The 23,302-nt window shown below is 44.3% G+C and overlaps 1 protein-coding gene across 2 annotated transcripts in view; it reads right to left on the bottom strand.

Moving 5' to 3' along the window:
• PSTPIP1 (proline-serine-threonine phosphatase interacting protein 1) overlaps positions 1-23,302 on the bottom strand; it is a 97,970-nt gene that overhangs the window by 27,757 nt on the left and 46,911 nt on the right. For both annotated transcript variants that reach the window (XM_044981185.1, XM_044981186.1), the window contains exons 3-5: positions 21,048-21,122; positions 4,005-4,039; positions 1,829-1,935 (exon numbers count right to left, since the gene is read on the bottom strand). In XM_044981185.1, the coding sequence (XP_044837120.1) occupies positions 1,829-1,935; positions 4,005-4,039; positions 21,048-21,122 (217 nt within the window). The remainder of the gene's footprint in view (positions 1-1,828; positions 1,936-4,004; positions 4,040-21,047; positions 21,123-23,302) is intronic.

Genomic DNA, 23,302 nt, shown 5'->3' with positions numbered 1-23,302 from the left:
GGCTAGAAAGCTCTTTGCCAATTCTCCTGATTATCCCCTAGTCCCAGTTAGATCAGATAAATGGGATTCCACTGTAAACATGAAGCACATTCAGAAATGAATGACAAGAGGAGGAGATTGCACACACTTAGTGACGCTGGTACTTTCCGTAAAATGTAGTTAAACGTTAATGTTTTTATTTTTTTCACAAAATTTAAAAACTATAATGATTCTCTGTAAAAATGCAAATTCTGTGTTTTTTCCATGGGAAATGGATTTCTAGGGCCCCTGCTGATTACTGCTGTAAGTGTCTGATCACTTCTTTTAACTTTGGGTAAGAAGGTTGCTTCTATAATATCCTGCCGGAGCACTAAAATATACTGCAATTGAAGTAGTAGCAAAGAGTTTGAGCCTTGTGTTGTTGAACTCAATCTCTAGATCATCTCATCCATGATGTCGGGGAAATGCTGGGAATCAGGGTTTCTTTCCTGGAGAAGGTGGCGGGAGGAGGGGCATGGACGGCGGGTGTCAAAAGCTGGGGAAGGCTGAGCCTCCTCAAACAGCCTTGGGTGGCCCTGCCCATGCTCTGTCCCCAGGGCCCTTCCGGCTTTTTCAAAGGATGCTGAATTTGGGAGGATCAAAGGGGATGATAACTGGCTTGAACATAGCTGGGTTCTTTTAATTCACCACCTCTGGTGAATACTAGATTAATATCATTTATCTTGTGGATTTCTAATACACTCAGCACCTTATTACTTAGGCTTCAAGTTCAACACAATGCACAAACTTTTGTCACTGCTTCAATGTCAGTGTATTGCAATGCTCTTACAGGACTTTTACTGAAGCAACCTGCTTAGCAAGAGTTTTAAAAAGGGATTAAATACTTAGGACATGGCTACACTTGCAGATGTAGAGTGCTGAGAGTTAAACCCGCCTTCGGAGAGCGCAGTAGGGAAAGCACTGCAATCTGTCCACACTGACAGCTGCTTGTGCAGTGGCATGGCCACATTTGCAGCGACATTGGGAGCGGTGCATTACGGGCAGCTATCCTAGCATGCAAGTGACTGCAATGTGCTTTTCAAATGGGTGTGGTGGTAAAGTGTGGCAGGGAGTGTGTTGTGTGTATGTGGGAGGAGAGAGAATGGGGTTTTGGGGGGCGGAGAGCATGTCAGCATACTATCTTGTAAGTTCAGACAACACAGACCCCCATTTCCCTCCCCGACCTCTCTCTCTCTCACTCACAGCATTCCACACTAATGGCTTGCATGCCGGCTGTCAGAAGCAGAGCTCTGAAAGGGCATTTCTGCATTCCTACAGGAGTTCAAAACAATGACAAGAGTGGCCACTTGATTTAAGGGGATTATGGGACGTTTCTGGAGGATCAGAATGCAGTAACCCAACACCTCGTTCACACTGATGCCCGTGCTTTGTAGCCAAGGCGCAGCAAATGTTATTCCTCTCACCGAGGTGGAGTACCAGCAGCGCTGTAGTCAGAGCGCTCTACGTCCCTTGCCAGTGTGGACGTGGAGTGAGCTAGGGCACCCAGGGCTCCTTTATTGTGCTGTAACTCGCAAGTGTAGCCAAGCCCTTACAGGAATAAGAATAGCATCTGCAGTTACATTAGCTAGAAAGTGAAAGTGACAAGGGCTCTCAGTCTTCATAGTTCAGAGCATTATCTCATCACCAGCTGTGATCACAGAGAGACCGAGATTCCCCCCAGCATCGAGTTAGCTAGGAGCCTGGGGGAAAGGGGGTGATTATCATGCTATGAAACATCCGTAGCACACTGCTGGAGACAACCTATCAGAATAAATGGGCCCTTGGTCTGACAATTCTTATATTTCCTCACCTTTTTTCGTTGCTCCTTCTGTCTTTCTCTGAACTCCTCTATTCCTTTCAGTTCATCCTTCAGCATCAATGCCAGTTGGATATGAGAGTTTCCAACATTTTCAATTTCTAAGGCAGATGAGAATTTATAGACAGTCAATGAAAAGGCCTCTAATGAATACAAAGTCAGGTTTTTCAGCAGGTATTTACTGGGAGGTGGCATGAATGTATTACTTACATGCACCTGGCAGTCTCAGAAACTTAAGGAGGGTGTTTTTTATTCAGATCATTGTATTATCTCATCAATTAAAGGAGGATAGGATTCATCCCAATCCTATTGATGCCTGCAATGTACATGGGGCCAGAAGTGCTGCTGTTTGTGACACTTGCCAAGATTACGCATGGCAGGAGAATGTAAATAGAAATATTTTTAGCTGGCCCCCTTTCACTTCTTCATATTTCCACCACAGGCCTCCAACCTTTCCCCTTTCTTTTCAAGGGCTCTCGCTCTTCCCCCTCCATGTCTCCCTATTGACCCCAGGTTTCTTATCCACACTGTGATCACCTTCCCACCCATCACACTTCTTGACATCAGTCTCTCTTGTCAGTCACTTCCCAATTACAGGTCTGTCGCATCTTACGCTGGGGTTACGTTCCGCAGTCAGCACGTAAAGCGAAAATCGCGTATAGTCAAAATTACATTGAGTGTAATGGCGGGCGGAATCATCCACATTACAGGTACAGTATTAAAATTGTTATTTTTCTCTTTTTGTTTTTGTTTTTGCCGACTGCGTAAAGCTGAAATCGTGCATGTTAAATGCGCGTAAGATGCAACAGACCTGTACAGTCAGGCGTGTCCCAGCACTATCATCCAATTAGGGAGGCTGAAAATGGGCAGGGTTCAGTAGAGATGGAAAATATCTTACTCTTGAAGTTAAATTTTAAAATGTCTGGCCAAGATTTTCAAAAGTACTTAGTGATTTTAGGGTGCCCAACTTTGAGAAGTCTTGAAAAGGGCCTGTTTGTCAGAAAGTGCTGAGCACCCACCTCTCTGAAAATCAGGCCCCTTCAAACCAGGCGTGACCTTAAATCTCTAGCCACATTTGAAAATCTTGGCCTCTTTATCTGAACTGTAGGCAGTGTGTGCAACTGCATCGCCCCATTGTATACTAGGTAATTATACTATTACGTCGTAGGGGTGTAAAAACTTTAGCATTTAGCCCTGAGTGCATATTCCGCTGTCTTGATGAGCCTGGGGCTTAGGTGAGGGTTAGTCATCTGTGCCTCAAACCAGATAAGACTGAGCAAGTGTTGGGGAAGCAGCCCAAAAAGTTGGCAAAAATTCCATTATTACCCCTAACTAGGGGAGTGCAGCCACCATCTGTAGCACAGATGGACAATCTGAGTGTGTTAGTCCCTGGAGTGTCTCTGCATGTCCAGGTTGTGACCATGGCGAAGGCTGCTTTCTGCCAACTGTGCTAGTGAGATGGGCATGCCTTTGCTTACTGTCATTCATCTGGGGGGATCTGAAGCACCTTACAACTGCAGGGGTGTATGACAGCCCCCACTTTACAGATGAGTGAACTGAGGTACAGAAAACTAAACATCCTAATTGCCGGAGATGCTGCCTTAAATAATTTGTCCAAGGTCACACAGCAAATTAGTCTGCTATGGGTCACTCATTGACCAGCTGGTCCTTTTTGATTGTTTCAGCCATGTGTGGTCAACTCATTGGTGCGGGGTTGGGATCCTGTTTCCAAAAAGAGGAGGAAATCCCTTCTCTTATTAAGGGGTTGGCCTGGGAGGGGAAGCATAGTTCCCAGTGCAGAGACCTGAGGACCTAAACTGGAGACAATTTTAAGGCTCTTTGGTTTCTTAGGAATTGAGGAGGAAGGGGGGTAGCAAAGGAACTGGGATGGCAGCTTGGCTGTTCCTCTGCTAGTGGATTATAGTGGGTACAGTGCATGCTGTTGGGGAAGGGGCATTTGGACAAAATGTGGAGCTACTGAGGAGGCTTGTGACCCATGTGAAGACCCATCTCTCCATACTGTGGATTAGAGTAATAAAGGGTGTAAATAAGGGGCAGTAAAACACTTGGAATAGAAAATCCGTCTTCCTCAGTGATGGCTTGGCCCCAGGACAAATCAGCCATCAATGAAAGGACTCCAACAGGGATGGAAAGGCGAATATAAACTTACGTTGCTTTAGGACCTCGAATGCTGCCTTCAGAGTGCTGAGAAAACAAACACATACTTATTAGTATAGTGTCCTAATGACAGACTGTGAATCTAAAAATAAAATAAAAAATCCACTACCAGACCTTTACCCTCAAAGAAACACAAAAATAAATAAAACCTTTAATAGCCCTATCAAAAAAAATTGACCATGCAAATGAGCGAGAGATTACATTTATAGGTTATCATTATGCCATGCAATCAAATGCTTCATGAAGCAGGGAATTAAAGACTTCTGAACTCCTGGTGCACTGGACTGTTTAACCCCTCAGTATTCGTTATAACACGTGTTAATATTAACTTGTCTTTACCAATGTCTTGGTGAGAACATGAATACAGGGAAATACAAATGACCAGTATAACTGATGTTTGGAATAGTAGTGCAAAAGAGGAGATCTCTGAGGACAGAGAAAGGTAAGACCTCTGTTGTCAGAGATCAGTGCTGTACTAGTATATCTTTTTTAACTCCTTAGTAATCCTCACAGCAGGAGCAATGCATTGGCTGTATAACATTACCTCCCTCCTGCACTTCTGTAGCACCCCCTTGTGGTACTGTCTCCAAATTCTTTAAAGAAACCAAATTAAGACCAATGGTTTTCGGAGCCATACACTCTAGGGGTCTGAAATCATGGACCATACAGTGGCTTTTCACAGTTGCACAGTGCAGTATGAATAAGCTCTGCCACCAGACGGAGCCCTCAGCACCAGGCCATGAAATACAGGTGAGACTAGCAAGACAAAACATTACACTGGTCAATATGAGCAGCCAGATGGAGCTGGGTCAAAGTAAGAGATGGGGCCTTATAATGGTGTTTCACAGGGGGCTGGCAAAGGGCAGTAGTATATTGTCTGTTGAGTAAATGATAATCGGTCAGGCAGATGAATAGGGAACAAGCTGCAAACGTTTTAATGAAGCAGCAGAAAGAACAGCAAAGAGGTAGAGAAGAAATTCAGAGCGAGTTGCCATAGGCATAGTGGGCACTCCCCACTTTACCATTCTGTTGCAGCATTGCTGCTCCAATTTTACACAGGTCTGAGAAGCCTGGTCAGCAGTGGTTTTACTGGGGGCTGTATTGTGAATTTAGAAGGTAATCTTTCCAGGGCGCAGACTGTGAGATCTCCCAAAGGTCTGTACAGGGGCTTAATAAAGAGAGAGCCTGATATGGCCCGTGAGAGGGGAAGAAATATTCAGCCAAGCCTGTGAGTGGCACTTCTGAAATATTCAATGGCTAAAAGCATAAAGTTTTGCCACTGAGAGAGTGGGGAGGGATGTGTGGCCCTGCCAACCCCTGGGGGATAGAGATCTATGAGGAAATCATGTACATCCTGGGCTACCCTAGGAGGCCAGAGACACACATACTAGAGCTCACATTCTCTGTGGTACTTTGGGCGAGGCGCAGGCTCCCGATGGCAGCCTGGCTTCCAAAGGAGTGGGCAGGGGCGGCTCCAGGCACCAGCATGCCAAGTGCGTGCCTGGGGCGGCAAGCCACGGGGGGCGCTCTGCTGGTCGCCCTGAGGGCGGCAGGCAGGCTGCTTTCGGTGGCATGCCTGCGGAGGATCTGCTGGTCCCGCGGCTTCGGCGGACTTCCCGCAGGCGTGCCACTGAATCCGCGGGACCGGGGACCTCCCGCAGGCAAGCCGCCAAAGGCAGCCTGTCTGCCGTGCTTGGGGCAGCAAAATACCTAGAGCCACCCCTGGGAGTGGGCCTGCAGGCACCTGGCTCAAAACCCACACTTTGTACCCTGTCTGGTGCAGCCTCCTGCCCTCTCCAATACTGATGCTTCCTGTGGGAATTCCAGATGCTTTTCCTTTCTTGGAGCTGTGTTTTAAAAACATTCTAGGCATGACCTTCAGATCAGTTTTAAAGGGAAAGCAAATCCCTGGCTTCTGCCTTGCCACACACAGGTTTCATGTTAAAAACCACCACCACCACCACCACCACACGCAATCTTGGCAGAGCTGGTGCTGAACTAGCCAAGTGGTAGTCCTCGTCCTTTCATGTCAGCATCTCCAGTGCCTTTAGCATTGACTGCATCGAACATGTAATCCAGCCTTGGAGCAGAGAGGTTGCTATTTTCAGTCCTTGGGTGGACTGTAGTTGTTAAGCACCACTTGAAGGTAGCTATCGACACTTAGGCAACAATTAGATTTGCTTCGTCACGTAGACCTTCATTCTGCTCTTGGATGGATGCATGCAACTCTAATTGACTTCAATAGTGCACAGATCCAAGGGCAGAAACTGGGCCTGCTATTGGAGAATTTCCCTTAGTACAATCTGCCTGTGCTGCTGGACCTGAAGCTGTCATCTTTAAAGATATGCTGCCTCCCCATTCTTCATGGCACATGCTTAGCCAGAAGGGCAAGAAGTATAGTCTATATACCTTATGCCAGTGTTTCCCAAACTTGGGACGCCGCTTGTGTAGGGAAAGCCCCTGGCGGGCTGGGCTGGTTTATTTACCTGCCGCGTCTGCAGGTCTGGCCGATCACGGCTCCCACTGGCTGTGGTTCGCTGCTCAGGCCAATGGGAGCTGCTGGAAGCGGCAGCCAGTACGTCCCTCGGCCCGCGCCAGGGCTTTCCCTACACAAGCGGAATCTAAAGTTTGGGAAACACTGCCTTATGCCCTTCCAGAGGGGCCTGTTTAGAGTTTAAATTGGACGTAAAGCAGCAAAGAGAAATAGGACCCTTTTTCAGGTCTTGAAGCACCCTTGTGGACTCTTAGGGGAAAAATATAAAGGGAAATGGATACCATCATGCAGGCCCCAAAGAACATCATGAAAACCTTGAGTCTTGATTCAAAATTTGCTAGCTCATCTACCTGTAAAATGTGTGAACAAAAAGCCTTTCAGCCAAAAATGATCAATATACATCTTATTTTCAAACTGTTTCAGCTTTTTGTGTATAAACCAACAAAATATTTTCCTTGAAATGAGTTATGAATAACTGGTGGCTCTAAACAAAAAATTCTTTAAAGGCTTGAGCTGGTGATCTCAAAATCCTCTGCTGTAAAAGAGGGCTCCAAGTCGGCCTGCAAAAGCCTGTGAATCTCCTTGGATCACTAAGACATAGCCTAAAGGATTGACTGTCTTTTAAAATAAGCTCCTTTGTTGTTGTGAAGGTGCCCTTGGATTTCATTTTATCCCTGTGTTCCTAAATATGTATAACCTGGCTGGTGTAAACGTTTGATGCAAACTGAAACTTGGAGCATAAGGTCTCAGAAATGAAGGAGTCTTTAAATTTGAAATCAAATAATAAATTGAGTACAGCAGATGGCTTATCCATTTTTGTGCTAGATTAGATGATTGGGATTTTTAAAAAAAGTAAACATAATTTACAATACAAATTGGCCCTTGCTTTTGTATATATCTTATAGTGAGGGTGGGGCAGTTTATTAGATACCTCATCAGAGTAACGTACAAATATTGATATAAAAAACAAACTCAGGACATTTGTTGTTTGCACATGCTGTTTGCACAGAATGTTGATCTATCATTTCCAGAATTTTTTCCTGGAGCCTGAGGTGTCAGTTTCTGCTGGATGTAGTTAGATTGCCGTATTGGATACTGAAGAAAGATACAATCTCAATACAAGAGGAAAAGGAGTTTACTCTCTTTAGTCTTGAAGTGGTCTATGCTATCATAGTGGTTTATGAAAGGAAGCCAAATGTTGTGATTTACTTGCTTCTGTGGGCCCTTTGAGTGGAGGAGGGTTAGTCTGTCTTCCAGTAGGCTGAATAATGCCCCTGGCTACAAGCAGGTGGGAGTAACTGAATCTAACCTTTTTGGGGAGAATAGACATGCACATAAACTTTGTAAACAGATAGGAGGGAGAATAGGTAGGTCAAATTTTAGGCCTAAGAACCTTCAAATATCTCTTTAATTACTTGAGTGCTGCCCAATATACCAGGTACAGTCCCATGTATCAGCTATGTATCACCTTCTGAAGCTCTGACATATAGATGGAACATCTCATTCCAGTACACCAGGATGTAGCTGTGTGGGTGAAGGAAAGTATCCCATTTGGTAGAGATGTATGTGTGAGATGCTTGTAATTAAATTTTGCTAATACTCTTGAATGCATGGTAACTAAATAAAGTGTCTCATTTCAGAGCCCCTCTCCATGTGGGTGTGATTTCCTATTCAGATTTGTAATGTTTTTGTTTTGATGTCTGTGGGGGTGGGGATGCTTCAGTTTTAGTCCGGTTGAACAAAATTCATTCTCCCCACATTCACGTTTTTAAGGGGGGAGGGAGGGAAGTGCCACTATTTCAAGTCAGGAGGGTTGTTAAACTAAGTTACAGGCAAAGCATCACTTCGTCTTGAACCTCCCCACAGCAAGCTGGCTTGCTAGCATCCTTGTGAAATGTCTATAGAAATGTATTGTGTGTAATTAAAGCCTTGCACTTAGTCACATGGATTTAAAGACTCAGTTTTCATATGAAACTTTGGCAGAGAAATTAAGGGGCTGTACTTGGGGTTAGAGTCAAGGGAGCTGTGGCAGATGGAGCAATAACCAAGCACCAACTTCAGGTGATTTTTGCCATCTAGTGGCTGAAACCTTTTTCTGTTAACCAGGCTACAGATGTACTAGAGATTTCATTCCTTACAGTATTTTTAAGACTTTTAAAATATTCAGCACACTGTTGAAAGAAGTAAGTGTTTCCTGAAGTATTTTGAAATGAGCACATTAAAAACATGAGCATTGCTTTTCCTAGGTACTTGCTCAGGAAGCAATCCCCATATATGTTTCTTTCCTAGAGGAGCTTATACCTTGTGTGGAAATATGAAGATGCGGGATATGGAGTAGGGAAGACTTTCACTATAATTAATAATAATATCTGGCTCTTATATAGTGCTTGTCATCAAAGTGCTTTACAAAGAAATGAAGTGACTTGCTCACAATCACCCAGCAGACCAGTGGCTGAACCAGGAATAGATCCCAGGGCTCCTGAGTCCCACTCCAGTATTTTATACATTAGGCAACACTGCTTCCCCTTGTAGCTTTCTTGATATTGGTAGACATTGCAGGGATTGATCACCTGAAAACTGACCCTGGTTTTCTTCCATCAGGGCCTGTTCCCTTTGCTGCCCACCCCCTCCAGGGTGGCCCTTGTTTGGTGCCTCATTTCCCATGGACCAAATGCAACTGCCGAGAAGAATTGGATCAGATTATAAATCTGTTTTCAATGCAAAGTATCCACTGATCAGAAGTAGGATTTTGTACTGGGATGTGGGATGGCGATCCTTAAAACCAAGCTCTGTCCCTTATTTTTCATATAGATGCTCTTTGTTTCCTTGAAGGTCAGGTGGCTGCCCTGCAGCCCTTCTACTCTCGTCCTTTTGCCTTATCTGCTGTTAAGCAGAGAGAGAGAGAGAATGCTTTATAGACCTAGTCTGCACTAGAAAATGTCATACCTGTTCTCCAGCAAAAGTGCAGCTGCATCAGCGCTAGCAACAATGTGCCGTTGATGGGACTCAGGGTGCTTTCGCCACTGTGTCATGAAAGCCTGGCTTCATGATAGAGTGGGTAAAATCGCCTGCATCCTGTCAGTGCTGGTGTTTGCACCCTTGCTAGCACCAGTGCACACTGCTGTGAAACAGCTACAAAATGTTCTAGTGTATACTAGATGCACTTCCTGTCGCTAGCAACCCAGCTCTCTGCTTAGCTTCTCCTGAAGCCCCAACCTCTCACTCTTTCTGCTCCACGTCCTTTTTTCTATAGCCACTAAAAATTTTTGTCTGTGCTGTTTTTTACCCCTGCCTGCCTACTAAAGTGTGTTCAGCTGCATGTGAATGAGCTGTGGCTCAAAGCCCCAGCTTCCTTCCCCAGTTGTTAAAGGAACAGGATATCTCAAGAAACGCTGGACCCAGACATGGATCCAACTGAAAAGTGGAATGTTTGCTGTGTCAGTTTGAGTTTTTCTGAATGTCTTGCCCCCTCCCTCAAGCTCGGAATAGCCTAACGCAGTAATTTATGAAGTGCCTTTACTATTGATACACAGGAAGATAAGACAGTGACTCTTCTGACAGGAAAACCACAGCTTATTTTTTCCTTCGCTTAGTGAATAGGAGTGGAAAATACCACTGCCTCAATCATATTTCTTATAAATAACAGCAACACGATACACCATGTTCTCTTTATAAAAAGTGTGGCTTTTTTAAAATGGAGAGTGAGACCATTGCCTCTGCTATGCAGACTCTTCAGCCCTAAGGAGAACACTCCCCACTAGCTGTGTGTACTAGCTCTGTGCCCAGGGGTGAAAGCAGGGCCAGTGCAACCACTAGGTGAACTAGGTGGCTGCCTATGGCGCCGAGTGGTTGAGGGAGCCTAAAAGCCTGCTCAGGCAAGGAGGTGGAGTGGAGGTGAGCTGGGGTGGCGGGGTGCGGGGAGGGCTGCCCGCAGTAATGGGGGGGGGGGCGCACAGGGGAACCACTCCCCGCCCCAGATTACCTCCACTCTGCCTCCTCTGCTGAGCACACAGCCCTCGCTCTAATTCTCCTCCAATAGGTGCCACAAGCCTGGGAGGGGAGGAGAATTAGAGCAGCGTTGGCGTGCTCAGCGGAGAAGGCGGAACATACGTGAGCTAGGGTGGGCTCCCCGGGCAGGGTTAGCTTCCGCGGGGGGTGGTAGCTGCTGCGGGAAGGGCTCCCTGGGTGTGTGGGGGGAGGGTGGTGGGCGGGGTTAGCTGCCACAGCAAGCGGGGTTAGCTGCCGCGGAGGGGACAGGGTTAGCTGCCGCGGGGAAGGGGGAGCTCCCCGGGCAGGGTTAGCTGCCACAGAATGGTGGGGGCTCCCTGGACGGAGTTAGCTGCAGCGGGGGTAGTTGCTGCGGGGGGGGTGGCGGGCTGGGTTAGCTGTGGCGGCGGCTGGAGTTAGCTGCCGCGGGAGGGTCTCCTCTGGTGGGAGGGGTGGGTGGGTGTGGTTAGCTGCTGTGGGAGGGGCTCCTCTGGTGGGAGGGGTGGGTGGGTGTGGTTAGCTGCCGTGGGCGGGGTTAGCTGGGGGCGGGGGACACAAGGTGGAAGTTTCGCCTAGGGTGCGAAACTTCCTTGCACCGGCCCTGGGTGAAAGTAACTTAACAGACTTACCGGTACGCAGGGTGGCCGGGGTCCAGGGCAAGGTGGGGGGGCGGCTCTGGGCTCCTGGAAGGGGCGGTGCCCCAGGTGGAAGGGGAGGGGCTGAGGCCAGACTCCCCCCAGCTAGCCCTTCAGCGCTGCCCAGGCCACACCGCTCGGGGCTCCGGTGACAATTTAAAGGGCCCTGGGCCCTTTTAAATCGCCAAGCCCCAGGGCATCTGCCCCTTTTGCTCCCCCCACCTCAGCGGCTCTTTCGGTATAGTTGGCTGTGTACCGGTGGCCACTTTCTTACCGGTATGCCATACCAGACCGTACCAGCTTACTTTCACCTCTGTCTGTGCCCCAGCTACATATCAGGAGACCAGTTAAATAGCAATCCCCTCTCTTCCTTCCATGGCCTTGGTAAACATCTGGCTTGGTTCTAAACTACCAGTATTTGGACTAAACTAGCTTTTAATTCATAGATTCCAAGGCCAGAAAATGTAACCTCCTGTCTAACACAGGCCATAGAACTTCCCCAAAATAATTCCTAGAGCAGATCTTTTAGAAAACATCCAGTCTTTACTTTAAAATTGCCACTGATGGAGAATTCACCATGATCCTTGGTAAATTGTTCCAGTGGTTAATTACTCTCCCTGTTAAAAATCTATGCAGTTTTTCCAGTCTGAATTTGTCAAGCATCTGGCCAATGGATCATGTTGTTCTTTTCTCTGCTAGATTGAAGACATATTTTTAAATATTTGTTCCTCATGTAGGTACTTATAAACTGTGATCTAATCACGCCTTATCCTTTTCTTTGTTAAGCTCAGTAGAATGAGTTCTTTGAGGCTATCACTATAAAGCATGTTTTCTAACCTTTTAATCATTCTCATGGCTCTTCTCTAAACCCTCTCCAGTTTACCAACATCCTTCCTGAATTGTGGATGCCAGAACTGGACACAGTATTCCAGCAGCAGTTGCACCAATATAAAATTCAGAGGTAAAATAACCTCTCTACTTCCATTCAAGATTTTCCTGTTTTATTCCTCCAAGGATTGCATTATCTTTTTGGCCACAGCATCACACGGGGAGCTCACATTCAGCTGATTATCCACCACAACCCCAAAATCTTTTTCAGAGTCACTCTCACCAGAATAGAGTCCCTCATCATGTAAGTATGGTCTACATTCTTTGGTCCTAGGGGTATAAATTTAGCCACATTAAAACATATCACTTGCTTGCCCCCAGTTTACCAAGCAATCCAGATTGCTCTGTGTCAGTGACCTGTCCTTGTCCTTATTTACCACTCCCCCAATTTTTGTGTTATCTGAAACTTTCATCCAGCAGATTCTCATGGCTGTGTTGTAGCTGTAGTGGTGAGTAGAATGGATTTTCATCTTGAATGGTTCCTAACAAGTAGTCTACCTTCAGCAAAAGTCAGTAATGGGACAATTTAGGTTTCCTGAATCCCTCAAAATTGCATCTTCCAGTCTCCTTTGTGGTAGGCCTCATACTCTTCTTCCGCCAACTTCAGCTATATAAGTCTCCTATAAAAATGTAACTTGTTCTGCACATTGGATAGGACACCCTCCCCCCCTCTATTGCAGTCACCTTGTTCTTTTACCTCCAGGCTTGCCGCATCAATTATGAAAGTAAAAAAACTGCTTGAACCCCAGCACCTAAATGCTTTGAGTTCTGGCACCTCTTTCATTACAAATTAGGCACTGATCCCACCACCGAAACAGAGGCCTCTGAAGATGCTGAAATGCCATTGACGCAAAACCAATCTGATGTGCGACTTCTTTGGGTAAGGAAGAAGTCCTGCTGTCAACTGACTATCCAGATAGATAATGACATTGAATGGATGAATAGTTTTGCCATCTACATGCAGCGTTGGCAGGTTATTGGTTTCTGTTTTATAGTCGGCATGCATAACTTTGGTTTTCTCACCATTGAACTTAAGTCCCATAGATTCTGGCAGTTTTTTTGCAGCTCTTCCAGCATTAGCTGTAGTTGGTCAATAGTCTCTCCAAGTAAAGCATCATCATCTGCATACTCGAGATCCTCTAAAGATGAATCTTTAAATTTCACACCTACAACTTTGGCCTCAGCCAGCTTTGTAATCAGATAGTCGATCTTTATCAGTGATTATTTTAAGTTTTCTTCCAGGTAACTGATTAAAAATGTTAAATAGTATAGGTCTAATAACCGATCCTTGCGGGACCCAGCTGGAAACACACCTGTTCAGTGGTGATTCCCTGTTTACAGTTACATTTTGAGACCTATCAGTTAGCCAATTTTTAATCCATTTAATATGTGCCATGTTAATTTGATATTGGTCTAGTCTTTTAATCAGAATATCATGAGGTACCAAGTCAAATGCCTTACAGAAGTCTAAAAGTTTATTATTATATCACCTCAACACTATTATCTTTAATCAAACTTGTAATCTCATAAAAAATCGTTAGTTTGACAGGATCTATTTTCCATAAATCCATTTTGACTGGTATTAATTTTATTACTCATCTTTAATTCTTTATTAATTGAGTCCAATATCAGCAGTACATTATCTTGCCTGCAATCAATGTCAGATTGACAGACCTATAATTACCCAGGACATTCCATTTACCCTTTTTAAAATATTGATACAACATTAGCTTTTTTCCAATATTCTGGAACTTCCCCAGTGTTCCTAGACTTGTTGAAAATCAACATTAGCTATCCAGAAAGCTCCTCAGATAATTCCTTTAAAAAGTCTTGGATACAAACTATTTGGGCCTGCTGACTTAAAAAATGTCTGACTTCAGTATCTGCTGTTTAACATCCTCATGAGATACTAGTGAAATGGAAGGAGTGATAGCCTCATCATATGGTATAACTACAACATTAGTTTTTTCTTCAATAAATATTTCTGTTTTGTATTTAACACTTCAGCCTCTTCTGAATTATTATTGATAATTCTACCATTTCCATCTACTAATGGTCTAATGAACCAATACCATTGTTAAGATTCTTTTTGTTTCTAATACACTTTAAAAACTCCTCCTAAATGTATCTAACTCTGCTGACCATAGAGCAAACTACCATTGAGCACTGGCAAACTCAGAGTAGCCTGTTATTCAGTTGAAAAACCTTGCAGTTTTAAAAAACCTTTGGGACATCCTTTCCCAGTTGTGTGAAACGTATGGATGTTTTTCATATCTTTGCCACTTTTGCCCAGATATGACAATCTGGTCTCTCAGGCTTCAGAGTGATGTTCAAGTCCAAAGCCTGGAGAAAGTTAAAAGTTAAAAGTCCTAAACCCGTCCTCTCTCCTCCCCCATCTAACATTCATGCAGATGAGACTATGACTACAAATTTAGGTTGCAGACATGCAAATATCTCAGACTTTATTTTAATTAAAAGCTCTGAAAACCTTGACCGTACTTGCATTGATATACCCTACTCCTCCCTTTGAAGTTCTGGTCTGGTGGCCTCTTTTTCCAGTTCTTTCACTAGGGCCTCCCAACCCCCTGCATCCCAAATGCACCACTGATGGGAGGTCCTAAAGTACACTGGAGGATAAAGGTGATCCTCCAGGAGTGGCCAGCCAGTCTCTCCACTCCTTCCCTGTCACAAGAACCAAACTGGACAGTTGAGACTCTAAGGTGAACATGCTTAGAGAAAAGCTCATTGTAAGGGAGCTGGGATCAGGCCTCTGTCTCCTTTAATGTGTTGTAACAAATTAGCCAGGGCCCTGGCTAATGCCCCCACCCAACCGATGAGTTAAATTTGGACTACAAGGCTAGAGAGAGATACACTCACTCCACCCCAAATCGGAAGTAGCTTCCACAGCTGCAGAGCTCCAAGAACAAGAAGCGACAGTGACTAAATTTGCCTGGATCAGGGTATCTGTATAAAATAACTTTATGCAGCTGGATGTTAGCCAACAGTTTTTATTACCATAGTAACCAGCAGCAACTTCTCTTATACTAGGAAATGGAATTACCACAGCAGGGCCCCCTCGGATCTCTGACTTAGAGAGGCTTCACAACTCGTGTAGGCCAGACATGGCCATCTTCAGTACCGGTTCACAAAGAGTGACTGGCACTTCCTGAAGCTCATTCCCACATAGGCCAAGTCTCAACTGTGCTTTCTGAACTAGTGTTGAAAATGCTTTTGTTTGTCCTTCATTGACATAAATACTGAAGTCAGTACCAGAACAGGGGAATCTACCGATGAAAGCCACTGTTCAGTGTGCTAGTGCCAATGGGGATAAAGATGGAGACACCACGTTTTCTTCTTCTTGCTAATTAACCAGTTTTGTTACTAAAATCCCGTTTAGCTCGCTGAGTGTCAGATCTCATTCTGCATTTGTGCTTTATTATAATGTTGCCCCTCTGCCAATCAGTAGCAGATGTTTGTGGGGGGATGGGGGGGGAGGGGCTTATAAGTCAGTTTCCCAATGGAGGAGAAATCAGTGATTTGGAGTCTGGAGAAATTCTAAATATGGCTTGTCTTATTGAGACATATACACCAGTCCTGGGACAGAGGTGGTCACAAACTGCATGCAGGTTATCCCTTTTTCCAGGGATCATTTAAACACCAATGCCCAGGTCCCAGAGAGTAACTTCCACAAGAATTAACTCTAATCAGACACCAGTGCAGTGAGCACACTTTGCTGCTGGCACAGCTGCTTCTACCTAGAACCTTGTATCATCAAAACTAACAATGCACAGCATGTCTTCTTAAGACTGAACATCTGCTCTCATGCCAAGACAAGAAACGTGGAAGACTGTATAACAGTACCACTTGGTGATAACTGCCTTATAACATATTTGGGTACACACAAAGCACTGGGAAAAGCTACAGATTTGTGGTTGTATTTGAATAGATGGCCACACTTTCCCTTGGAGTCATGGCGCAGCAAGTGGCTGGTAGGTACATAAGTAGAAATAATTTGGGGAGGAAAACCAGACAGAGATTAGGGATGCAGGTTGCTAGGCTGGAAGAAAAGGACAATAATCTAGTTGAATAACAGCAGGAAGTGTTTAAAAAAGGGAATGATCTGCGAGCAAATTCTTCTTTTCTGTTGATAACAGACCTACATTATTATGATTTATGTTCTTTCAGAGGTTTTGTAACTTTGTACAATTTTTATCATTTTGTTTAATTATTTCTACTACTGAAAATATAATAGCTTTAAAAAGTTGGTAAAATCGATCTGACAATTGTCACTATAATACTTAACACATGCATGGTGCTTTTAGTCTTCAAAGGGCTTTCTCATCTTCACTGCACCCCTCTGAGCAGCAGGAAGGGGTCAGTGGGCCAGCAGGTGAAGTACTGATTTAAAGTTGTGGGCACCACAGAGAAAATTGCAGGATTGCTAGGGAGGGGTGAGGTACTTTTGTATTCCTGGCTTCTATTGCCACCCCCTTGGGGGCAGAGGTGAGGATGTGCAGGGAGCATCAACGTAACTCTGTGTTCCCAGCTTTTCAAACTGTTCTGTTCTGGAAGGGCAGGTGGAGCACAGAGCACTGCTGAGTACCTGCAACTTTAACTCCATGTTAATGATGTTTTCGTGTGTGAATTAGATTAGAACTTGTGTGGGAAAGGATTAGAACTTGGCAGTTCCTGACTCCTCTGCCTGTGTTCAGACTGCGTTCTTCTTCGGGTTCATTTATAAATAATATTTTTGAACTAAAATTACATTTTGAAAACTTTCTGGCCTTGGTTATGGTAACTTTTCTGTTGTACAAATGGTGCCATTGAGTTATTAGTAATAACTCAACTAAGTTTATGGCAAAATTCCTCTTCCTACCATTTCCCCAAACGTGGCTGCTTGTACAACCTTAGAATCCCCACTCAAGCCTTCTCACTGGCCAAGTAATTTGTTTGTGGTGAACCTGAAACAGTTACTATATTGAGTAACTAAGAAATCATTAGTTGTTACTTGTGATGCAGCCTCCTGAGCGAAACTGCTGCTAAACTCAGGCAAAAAAAATAGAATGTGGTATTAGAAGGCAAGAACGTCCCCATTATCACTGGAGGCCAGGCCTTTGTTGTGTTGGATCCAATTTAGGAGAGGTGAATCTTTTAATTTTACCAGGGAATTATCACAGCAGACTGTCCTAGGCATGTGATGCACAGGCAGGCTGGTTTGGATAAAATACGAGTAACTTCATTCAAAACTTTATAGGAGGCTTAAAAGAGTTTGTTTACCCCTTAAGAATTAGCCTTGAGTCTCTTCCTCAGGGGCCCAGTCTCTGCATGAATCTTTGGTTCTAAGGATCCATATCTTGGCTGCTTGGTTCTCCCTCAAGCCCGAACTGGGCAGCCAGCCATTTGACCAGCAAGTTGCCAGCCCTCGGCTCTCTCCTCTCAATGGCACACAACGGTTAGCTGCAGGCTGTACTTCTATCAACCCAAGGTATCTGCTGTAAAGAAGAGGCAGCAAGCTCACAAAGGTGAACCCTGGTGGCTGCTCCCTCTTACCGGTGTTCACTGGTGCTGCTTAGTCTCCTAGCCTCATTCCTTTCCCATCCCAGCTGGGCTGAGGTGAAGACCTGATCAGGCTTTCCTGTACTGCAGCTAGTTTCTTCTTGCAGCTCTTCTCTAGTTCCCAGGCCACTTCTCCAGGTAGAATGGATGTTAGAGAAGATCCCAGTCTCTAAGCTCCCCTGGGGACAGGAGATGTAAAGTGCCCAGTGGCAACGACTGACTGTGAAGTTGGGCAGAACTGTGCATATTGGCATGGGTATTTGGGGCTCTATTCGGCTGTTTGCTGCATGTCACAGTTCTGCTATCTGTGATTTGGCAGATGCAATTGTGTCTGGGAGGAAGGTTCCCTTGGCTGCTTTTCTGTCTGCAGTGAGGATCTGCCAGTGGTTCTTTGTCAGTAGGCCAGCTGTTCCTGGACTGGGGCTGTGTAGGTTTTATGCCTTAAGCACTCCAGCCCCTTTTGCCTTCCTGCTTCATTTCATGTAAGTTCTTCAGAGAATCACTGTGACTTGTGGGAGCCATGGGGATATTTTCCAACTAGTTCATCAGTCACTTCAGTCAGCAGTTGTTGGTAATGTTCCATCAAATTAACATCTTGGCTTTGCCATTGTTTCTCTTTGGGGCCTTCTGGATGTTCTCTGGGATTGGGAATTTATGGGGGTAAATTTTCCTCCCTTGTATCAACCTAAAAAACTAGGAGTAATGGGATGAAATTAAGAAAGGGAACTTTTTTAGGCTGAATATCTGGAAAAGCTTCCCGACATTGAACCCTACTAGAATATGAAATAATCTCCCAAGAGAAGTGATGGAAAGCCCCTTCCCTAGAGACATTTAAAACTGGGCTGGACAAAAGACTAGGGCACAATCTTGTACTGGCAGAAAGATAGACTGAGTGACCTGTGCTTTTTTTTTTCTTTCCATCTCTAGCTTTTATGATTCTATATATGGCATGACACAGGAAGTTCACTAAAGTGTTCTGCAAGAAAAACTGAAGCTGTTTTTCCTGCTAATTGTTGAATATGAGTCACAAATTCAAATGCTTAGCAAAATCCTTAGGTTACATTTCAGATTTACTGCTGCCCAGATGCAGCTTCAAAAGCTGCATTTGAACACGCCAAGCCATTTTATTCCTAGTTCAGTCTAAATTTTGGAATACTATTGGGAGTGACAGACTATTCACTATTTCACATAGATGTACAAGTTTTGTTTAATTTAATGGCTAGGCAGTTAGAATGTGGAATATGAGGTTAGTTGTGGTGCAATTCTTTTAGAAACGTTTTGACTATCACTAAAAAGCAACAAAGAGTCCTGTGGCACCATAAGCTTATGCTCCAATACGTCTGTTAGTCTATAAGGTGCCACAGGACTCTTTGTTGCTTTTTACAGATCCAGACTAACATGGCCCTTTGATACATGCCTGTCACTAGTATGTTTGTTCCCACTCTCAGTCTCTCTGACTGAATTGCTTCTTAGGTGCAGAGTTACTGTCTGCAGCATATATCCAGGCAAGCAAACAAAAACTTGACATGGTGTCAAAATATAGGCTATAAAAACTACATATTATTAGTCATGCCATTATGTGCCATGCTTAGATCTCAGTTTTGTCTGGTTTATATCCCCATATTCTGGACAAGAGTCACTTCAGTCCATCTGTGTGGCTCTTTAAACAGAGAGGATGCTGCATGATGAAAGGTACTTTCTCTCCTTCTCAACCCCAATAATACCACTACAGTGAGACATCTGGGACAACATGCATCATAGCGAAGAGGATCACTACCACTAGGCTGGCCATGGTTTTATAGAAACATTCCTCTCTAAATGAGCTTTACAACACACTGTGACAATATATTCACCTCTTTGTCCATGACAAAGTACTATAAATACCGGTATAAGGTAGAGATGGGCCTGAACCCAAGCCCTGGATCTGAACATCCCCAGACTTTAGGGAAATTCAGATTCATATCCCAATGCTGAAACCTAGGCCTATCTTTAGATCAAATTATTATAGTTACTGAGGATACAATTTCCATAGGTTGCCTATTGAAGTTGTAGGACAGCAGCCAAAGCCCTTCATTTCTGTATACACGATCTCTGCTGGCCCTACTTTGACAGGAAGGAAATTTTGAAGAAATTTTCTTGTAAGTCCTGGACTTTTAAAAGGCATACAGATTTACTGGAGACAAAACAGTTCATCATTAATCCACTCTCTTAATTCTGAAACCACTAGTCTTTTTTTTTTCATTTTCACTCTATGAAATGAACCATCAGAATGTTTAAAACCATCTTCAACGGGAATTGCAAGAATCGCAAGAAACTGATTTTCCCAGCTGAAAGAATTCTTCCATTTAACTTACTGGATTTTCTTAGAGACCCACAGCAAAGGAAAGGGAGAGCATGCAAAGAAAAATAATGCCAGAGATGTCCCTTAGTGTGAGCCTCGAATCTCTACGCTGCTTTTCACTAGGCTCATCTAAGAGTTCAAATTAATGGCCAGAGTCAAATTCAGCATTTCCCCATAGGCCCTTTAATCTGGGATATGTCACAGCATATGAGGGCCAGTGATACAGGTGATTGATTGGTACTTGCATGCTATGATGGTGCCCAGGAAATAATCCACAGGTTTGAGGTCAGATTTTCCATTAAAAACTAACCGAAATTCATATGCACATTGGAGGAAGTGAGTGATAAATTGACCAAACCAGTAGGATGCAATTAAGAAATCAGATCTGGGCTGGAGGGGGTGGGTGACCCTGGGGATCTTTAGTGCAGGTTTGTGTAGATTGGAGTCCACTCTTTCAGCCCTAACTACTGTGACCCCAAATCTTCACCCTCTTCCACTTTAATACACCATTACTACTACTTATTTCTTATGGCTGTAATGACAGGATGTCTCATTACTGCCGCGTCAATCAGAAATAGCAGCAGTCTTGCAGTGCTGTTTATGAAGTCGAATTCCCTGCCAACACATACCTCTCCTCTTTCCCACCACTTTATACATACTGTCAGCAAACAGTAGAGGGCATGGAGAAGCACCATGTGTTGTTTTAGCATGCTGCAGAACATTAGTTAATAGAGCTGAAGAGTGAAAGCGTTTCAAGTGGCTGTAAAAGTTGGCCTATATCACTAATATAAGCTTTACCAAGATTTCTAGAGCTGCCCAAGTCCAAATCTCTTTTCCCTTTCATTCCTTCACAGTCCAGTTGCAGAGGTCAGTAATACTGAAATAAAAACTTGTTCAGGAAACTCCCAGCAACAACTGCCATTTTGTTACCAAGCTGCCGAGAGGGGCCAAATGGAGAAAGAATGCTTCATGAGGTGAACTGAGCTTTACTGGATAATAAGGCTTCCCAAGCCAACTGAAATGTAAGCTTAGTTCAGTGTGAAATGCACATTCCTGACCCTTTCTTCAGTGAAGCCATGTCTCTGATTACCAAACAGGAGGCACTTTAATGCAACAAACTTGAAAAAGACTTACTTGATTTCGGTTTGTCCTCCTGCTTTTCGAGCAATTTGAACCAGCTCTTTCCCATATCTCTCTTCTGCTTGTGCCCTGTTAACAAAATTTCCTTAGTTATTTTCTTCTGTTGAGGTTGGGCCCATGTTTGCAAGAATGCATTTGTAGCCGACTCTGAGATGCAAACAATTGGTTTGTAGCTGTCTTTATTCTCTCTCCCCAGTGCCACTGCTATCAAGAGCTCATCTAAAAAGACAACCACTGATGTCCTCCTCTGACTTGGAAGAAGTTCTTATCTGCTTAGAGAGAATACACTTTTTTATTAAATTGGCTCTTCTATTTTTGCTTGGCTCATGGTTGGGTGGAAAAGTTGGACTATAGCTGAGTGGTGTATGCTTGGTGTAAATGAGTAGAGTCCCCAGCAGGTGCCCGTTTGCACATAAGTCCCATTTTCCAAAGTGACAAACTCTTGGTATCAAAGGGGTAGCCGTGTTAGTCTGTATCTTCAGAAACAACATGGAGTCTGATGGCACTTTAAAGATTTACAGATTTATTTGGGCATGAGTCGTAATCAGTGATTTTATCACAGCAGCTGCTGAAAGGGCCTTGTTGACACCAACAATGGGTGCAGTTTTGCCACCTATATCACATGCAAACAAATTCTGTCCACAGCTATCCTGTTCTATGCACAAGGGCGGTGTAAGATTACAGAGAGGATTAGGACAATGGTTCTTTGGAACAAACAGCAAATTTAACTCACTCATTTTACATAAATGCTGTGCATGTAAGATTGTTAGGTGCTTCCATCCCTGTTCCTTTCAGTCTGGTTATGTTTTCAGGCGTTCTTCACAAAGGCTTAGAAACCTACTTTTTGTTTTAAATGAGAACTGTGGTTATGGGACACAAACATTGATTTTATTAACTCCTATAAGTCCCCTCCAGCTTATCAGCAGCCTTGGTCAACCTACGCATAGATCCAGTACTGTCAAATATGGGAATTCAAAAGTCACAAGTCATTCCCTCACCCCAGCCCCAAAACCACGAGCTTTAAAAAAAATGCATTTTGCCCTCTGATTTTAGGACTTTTAAAGGTTCACATTCTGTGCAACTTTCATTAAAAAAATGCATCTGAAGAAGTGGGTTTTTTACCCACAAAAGCTTATGCCCAAATAAATCTGTTAGTCTTTAAGGTGCCACCGGACTCCTCGTTATTTTTTTAAACACTTAGAAACCCAAGTTGCTTTTGGAAATGGGACTGAGGTTCCTAAGTCAATTGGTCACTTTTGAAAGTTATCCCCTGTATCCAAAAAGAATTCCCAGACAAGTGTATGGCTATTTGGCCTAACAGGCCCCATTTAAATTAATGTTAGCCCCATTTACCTGATTTGTCACTCTGACTTTTGTTGTTTATCCGGCACAAATACACCTCTACCCCGCTATAACACAACCTGACGTAACACGGGTTCGCATATAGCACGGTAGCAGCAGGGCTCTGGTGGCGCTTTAAAGGGTCTGGGGCTCCGGCTGCTGCAGAGCCCTGGGCCCTTTAAATCACCGCTGGAGCCCTGCCACTGCTACCCCAGGTGCTGCGGCAGCGGGACTCCGCCGGCAATTTAAAGGCCTGGTGCTCCCCGCGGCCAGAGCCCCGGGGCTCTTTAAATCACCGCTGCAGCCCTGCCACCGCTACCCCGATATAACGGCGTTTCACCTATAACACAGTAGGGATTTTTGGCTCCCCACGACCGCATTATATCAGGGTAGAGGTGTAGTACGCCAGGTGTTCTCCATATGGATTGAGACAAGTCCCTGCCACAATGAGATGATTTGATTGATTCTGTCTTTAAAGAGACCTAGTTGCCTTTCAAACACTTCTCTGTATACACCTGCTGTGGTAGGCCTCACTTTACAACCTGCTGTACTCGAGTTCAGATTTTGAATAAATTATTCTGCTGACGTTTCACCTTTTTACCATTGCCCGCTATGGTCTGCCCGCTTAGTGCTGCAGTCCACCCCGGAGGTGAATGCCCTTTCCAAGTGGTGGTCAATGGGCACACGCAGCCGCTTATGTGCAAGTGGTTTTGGGATCCTCTGGGGCTAAAGGGAACTAAATATCAAGTATGATCCCAGGGGCACTTCACTACCTTTATTTAACACAGTAGATTTGTAAGAGAGGCCTTCAAAGTGAAACTGACTAGTCTACTTTAATTGGATAAAGTGAGAGGAAATGCAGAGTGAAGAGTGAAAGTAAATTCATTTTTTATTTCTCTTTTAAAAAT

This window comes from Mauremys mutica, chromosome 11, assembly GCF_020497125.1.
Source record: "Mauremys mutica isolate MM-2020 ecotype Southern chromosome 11, ASM2049712v1, whole genome shotgun sequence".
In the NCBI taxonomy this organism is placed as follows: Eukaryota; Metazoa; Chordata; order Testudines; family Geoemydidae; genus Mauremys; species Mauremys mutica.
Note: the sequence above shows the minus strand (reverse complement) of the source record. Positions and strands in the feature narration are given on the sequence as shown.